The sequence below is a fragment of the Populus alba genome, chromosome 19 (genome assembly GCF_005239225.2).
Source record: "Populus alba chromosome 19, ASM523922v2, whole genome shotgun sequence".
In the NCBI taxonomy this organism is placed as follows: Eukaryota; Viridiplantae; Streptophyta; class Magnoliopsida; order Malpighiales; family Salicaceae; genus Populus; species Populus alba.
Genome location: NC_133302.1, coordinates 13,289,649 through 13,295,663, shown reverse-complemented (window position 1 = coordinate 13,295,663; position 6,015 = coordinate 13,289,649). Strand labels below are relative to the sequence as shown.

The window sequence follows — 6,015 nt, the reverse complement described above, 5'->3', positions numbered from 1 at the left end:
TCGCAAGTTGAATTTCTATAATCTTGCATCAATAGCTTCGATCAAAAGTAAATGATCTTACCTAATTAGCAACAAATTGTCTTGACTTCTTATCAAAAGGCAAATATATATATCACTAGTTAACTCCACATTAGTTGCTTAACAAATGGACTCTTTAAGATAACTTTTTTGGTTTAGTTTTGCAAAGTCTGAATCAGAGAGAGAATCAACGTAAAACAAAGTAGATAAGGGTCTAGGCGTTATGTCCTTGCCTTTGCGTCCGCCCACGTATAGGTCGTTGACATGGGTTTCCACCTTATCAAAGGTCAAGCCTCCTCATGGCAGAAGTGTAGTGGGTCTCCTGCAACCATCAATTTCGTGTTCCACCCTCTCTACAACTAATTCATTTTATATCCATCCACCCTTTGAAATCCTTGGATCCCTCACTCTCCATCATCAACTCTTATGGAAAATTAAGAGCCTAAGGTTTAACCTATAATTGTTATCATGAAACATTATGATCGGTGCTGCTGTTGATCAAGTGCAGACGAAATATGAGCAACAAGACATACAATATTTCTTTTCAAGATCACGAATCCATAAGTTGATAACAACTCAATAAGATACAATATTGAAATCCAAAATAGTATGACCAATATTATGCAAGGAAAAAAAAAAAAAAAAAGAGTATACAATGATCCCTTCTGTCGGGGTATTCTTTCTTCGTACATTGGTAACATATGTATGTGTATCTGTTGACGAGTTGTGGGAATCTACAGTGGAAGAAACTCATATTTTACAGTCAAATACGTCTTCTTAATTCCTCCGAGCCTTTTCTTTTTAGTTTGGCCATGGCTGCGAAGATGCTTGGCTGCAAAAAAGATTGCACTCATGAATCAATAAAAACTGAGACCTTAAAACCACAACATTGACACCAGCAATTAAGTTCAAGATTTTAACTAAGAACGTATATTATATATATATATATATACCACTTAAGTTATTAATTAATTGTGAAAAGGATGTTTACTTACTCAATTATATCTATCCAATAATTGTCATTTGCCCCATCATCCATAAGATTCCTCCACGCTTCAAATGTGGTTGAAGTGGCATTAGAAGGGTTAGAAATAATATCATTTGGGTTGATTGTGTTTGCTGATGAACATTCAGGTGAGGCTGAAACCAACTGGGGCAGTGTGTTTGAAGTTGGAAAACCGTATGAAGAGACTAACTGGTCGCTATTGTGGCTACGTGGTTTTGAATCCTTTATTGGATAGTGATCACTGAATGGTTGCTGAGGAGCATCGATATTTGGATAGTTGGACTGAGCCTGAGCGTTGACACCTTGCGAAGAAAGACCATCCTCGCCGCATTTTAGGAGTCCCTCTAACTGAGAGTTCATTCTGAGGTATTCATATAGCTGATGGTCCCGAGATGCAAAGAGGTTACTAAGCGCTTCCATGTTTGGAGGTGGACTGTTGCCTAGGACTTGCAGTATGTTATGCAGCAACTGGAGTTTGGTGGCATCTACCTGTGCTTTGATTGCGTTATCCCAGGGAATATTCATCAGATTGCTGAAATTTGCAGCAGCAGCAAGCAACTGTGGTAGGTTTGTAATTATGTTAAGGTCAGTTCTTGGCCTGTGGGTGACAGGATCAATCCCCATTTGGAGAAGCTTTTTCTTTAGATGAGTATTCCAGAAGTTCTTGATTTCGTTGTCGGTTCTCCCTGGAAGATGCTGTGCTATTGCTGACCACCTGCAAACACAGTACATGTCAAGCTTTGAGGTTCGACGTGGTCCAGGTTGCATTAATGAAGGGAAAACAGTGTTTGCTTGGAAAGATAGTATTATTATAGCTAGTGTATTTAAGACATAACGTAAACAGAACGGAGCAAGAAGAATTTACTTATTTCCAAGGACTTGATGGAAGTCTATGATAATTTGCTGTTCCTCCTCGGAAAAATTTCCTCTTTTGATATCAGGCCTCAGATAATTAGTCCACCTTAGCCTACAGCTCTTTCCACACCTGTTCAACCCAGCAAGCATTGGAAGCGCTCTCCAGCTCCCGTGGCCATGTTTCTGAATGTAATCAATGAGCTTCTGATCTTCTTCTGGCGTCCAAGGCCCTTTCTTTAGGGCACTTTCATCCTGTAATGGTGATTCCGCCATCATTCCTGAAATAAAATAAGAGAAAAGAAAAGAAACCACATTGATTAGCTTGCTGAAAAGTTGTTTTAAGCAGTTCGAGTGTTTGTTTTCTTGAATATTCGTAATGCATTTCATTGATTAAAGATGTACGTACATGGAAGCAAAGAAGAAAGTGAAGCGAGGCAAACCTAGCTGCAGGTGGGGAGAGGCTATACGTTTATGAAATATTGCTGGAAAAAAATAGAGAGAATGCCCTCTATATATATAGAGTGTGGATCACGTCTGGAAACAGACCAGCTTAGGGTTACATAGACATGCATGCCTTTATAATAACTGGAAATTCCACTTGCGTCCCTTACCTTCACAAATTAATTTATGGAGGCGATCGCGTTTTTGTTCATATGCATATAAAGGAAAAGTCCAGTATGCCTTGCATGTGACTTTGAGGAATAATTTATATTATTTTCTTTTCCATGTTCTTTCTTTCTTTTGTCGTTTGCTTGTAAAAATCAGCTGCTCCCGCTACAGGTAATTTACAGTAATAGCAATATTCACATATATTTTATGAAAACTATATTAAATGCATAGCTTTTTTAGGGGTATTTTGCTGAAGATGCTAAAATAAATACGGAGGCTTGCTTGCGTGCTTGCTTTCCTCAAGGTTTTGTGCAATTCACGCTGAGAGGGACACATCAGCAGTTAAGTTATACCAATACAGAGGTTAGGTTTCCCACGTATAGTACACATCAAGGAGGTCAAATAGATAATTTTCTTGGATCACAGGGACAAGAAACCTCATTTCCTTTATAATTTCTCTTTGATTTCAAAGTTCATTCCAAGCACAAGTGTACACGCAAAAGTATATAATATTCAGTGTTTGGGTGGGACCATATAAGCCCTAACATTTTAACGACTTAAATGGCAGATTTTATGATGATATTAATATTATTAGTTTGGATTTTATTATTAGTACCTCTCCAATTGGTTCACAACTCATAAGCTGGCAATAAGTCTTGATGGTTATGAATAATACTACTAATCATATACCTTACCTTGCGAAAATGATATAATTTAGTTATTTGATTACTCTTATATAATCACTTTGGCGTGTATTAGCCTTGCATACCAATAATTCATTATGAGTTCCAAAATGGGCTCATTACAAGACCCAGGAGCATTGATAGAAATATTGAATGACTAGTTGTGCAAATTTTAATCAAGATTGAACTTGGAATCCTTTGAAGCATGATGTTTCGATAATAAGACTATCAATTTTGTATAAGTTTGGACAAGCCTATTATGTGATATTTTTATGTGTTTTGTGAAGTCCAAATTACTGGTATTGAATTTTCTATTATATGTGAGAACATTGATTATTTCTTTTAATTATTAGGATTTATTATTTTTATTTTATTGTCTTGTCAAGTGAAGAGAAAACATAGCATAGAAAATAAAGGAATCTAAACTAACTTAAAAAACATATAGCCGGTATAGTCTCCTTGTCATGCAAGGATAATAATTCAGCAACTTAATTATATTTTCTAATATTGCATTAAATGCAGCATCCTTTTCCTTCCAAAAAGAAAAGATAAATATAAGTATGTGATCATAATCATAATCTAACTTGGAAACCAGAGGAGCAGCAACTTGTCCTTTAATTTCTAGAATTATTGGGCGGCATTATAAGCTATAAATAAGTCTTGTATCAGATCTAAAATGTTTTTTTTCTTCTTCTCTTCTCATGACAGATAAAGATTTAGGATTTATGAGCTTTATTTTTATTTTTATTTTTTTAACTACAATTCAAGACTTGTTTGAGCTTAATTAATACTTTATTTTTAGTTAGAATTCAAAGTTTATTTGAGCTTAATTAATACTTTGTTTTTAACTAGGATCCAAGGCTTCTTTAGATCAAGGTATGGGCTTACTAGTAAAGGTTTTGGATTAATTTTTGTATGTGAGTCAATTCAGTCCATAAGGATTGATCTATTTGGGTTAATTTTTTATAATTATGTAAGCACATGTAAGCTTAAATTTCGGTAGTCATAGATGAATAATCGTTCTAAACTTTTCATTTTTGACGTGTGAGAGAGCTTTTTGCATTCTTTGGTTCTTGAACGAACTGAATCTGACTTATTGAAAATTAACTGGCTTCGTGGCATCATTTGACTTCATTCTAATAGTGTTGATGCCTTGAGGCAAGTTTTTATTCCATCACACTCCTATTAGATCTCTTTCAGCTTTCTAAAATTGGATCTCAATCTTGATTGTTAGTTGTATGATCATATAATCACGAGATTTACATCGCAATTGTTTAGTAATTTGATTATATTATAATAATAGTGTTATCATAATCAATATAATTATTCATATTTAAAAAAATAATAATAAATTTAGTATTTATAAAGATTTTTTATTTCAATTTTGGTTTTTGTAGCATTTTACTTATATAAAAAAAAAATTAGTATCCATTCTTATTTTTCTTTTTTTTCTATGCTGAAATTTAATTTAGAAAATTTATATCCAGGAACTAATATAAAAAGGAAATAATTTAAAAAAAAAACTATATAATATATTTTATTTTCTCAATGCATATTGAATTTAATTATTCTTGATTTATTAAAGAAATGTTGTTGTATCATTTGATTTTGTAATTTTATCAAGAAAGTAGGCTTAACGAAGAAATAAAAAAAAATGAAATAATACATAAGTGAACTCCTATAATATTATAAACTTTTAAAGCAGTTGAAAGATCTTAATATCGGTACTTGATCTAGAATAAGGGATGGGTTTTTTGCTTGATTTTTTCTTTACATCTTATTGAAATATTCAATATGCATGTCGATCATATGAGCATTTTATTAATTTAAAAAAAAAAAAAAGATTGCATTAAACATGTGTTAAGAAATTGAGATTTAAAGTATTTAGGTGGAAATTTTATTTTTTTTCAACTTGGTATAAATATTTAGATTTTCCTATTTTTATTTACATAGCATGATGGACATGGTGTGTATGTTTTATTGTTTTAGCATATGTCAAGATTTTATTGGTTAAGACTTGAATATATTAGCATATAAGCAATCCATAGCCAAAGAAGGATGATAGAAAATTGTAACACTTGATAGATCAGATGCAACTTTTTCTTTTTTGTGTGTGTTTAAGCGTATTGATTATTATGTGGCATTTTAAAAATATAATTACGATTGTTTTTTTAAATATTTTTTGTACTTAAATGCATTAAAATAATAATTAGTCTATTAAAACGATAAAAAATATATAATAAAAATATAAATACAGTCATGTTTTCGAACGCTCTTTAAAAATTTTAATTATATGAATTAAGGTTCACAGGAAAAAATAGACTGCGAGAAAGTAAAACTTCTTTGAAATTCTTGATTATGGTGTGGTATTAATATTTTTATATATGGAAAGAAGTAATCAAAAACGCAACCAGCTAGTAATAATTACAAGCCATGGACTTAGAGCAAAACATGAAGAATATTTATGCAATAATAAGGACGAGAGAAAACCAAAGAGATTAACCTTAATTTATAGCAGAATAATAAGTTTCTAGTTTCTTCTAATGGTTTACTTTCTTCCTCTATACATGTACACTAAGTCAGCCGCCGCCTCTTAGACCAACTGATTTAGTGCCTGTTTACGGTGCAAATTATGTTTTTTTTTTTAATAATTTATTTTTATTTTTGTTAAAAATAATATTTTTTTTTAATTTTTAGATTATTTTAATATACTAATATTAAAAATAATTTTTTAAAAAATAAAAATATATTTTTTAAATATATTTTTAAATAAAAAATACTTCAAATCTTAACCACTATCACAGGCTTAAACCAATATCAGAAATGCTTGGGTATTAATTTTTC

General features: G+C 31.8%; 1 protein-coding gene across 2 annotated transcripts; it reads right to left on the bottom strand.

The window, feature by feature from the left end:
• Positions 1–615: 615 nt before the first annotated feature.
• On the bottom strand, positions 616–2,429 carry LOC118038716 (transcription factor MYB53). 2 transcript variants are annotated; one of them, XM_035045126.2, is made up of 4 exons: positions 2,320–2,429; positions 1,890–2,157; positions 1,014–1,739; positions 616–850 (listed from the first exon to the last, which is right to left on the bottom strand). In XM_035045126.2, the coding sequence occupies exons 2-4, from the start codon at positions 2,153–2,155 to the stop codon at positions 820–822; spliced, it is 1,023 nt and encodes a 340-aa protein (XP_034901017.1). In that variant the 5' UTR covers positions 2,156–2,157; positions 2,320–2,429; the 3' UTR covers positions 616–819. The 2 variants fall into 2 exon arrangements, with proteins under 2 accessions (XP_034901017.1, XP_034901019.1); XM_035045128.2 differs by having other exon boundaries at positions 2,286–2,369.
• Positions 2,430–6,015: the final 3,586 nt, after the last annotated feature.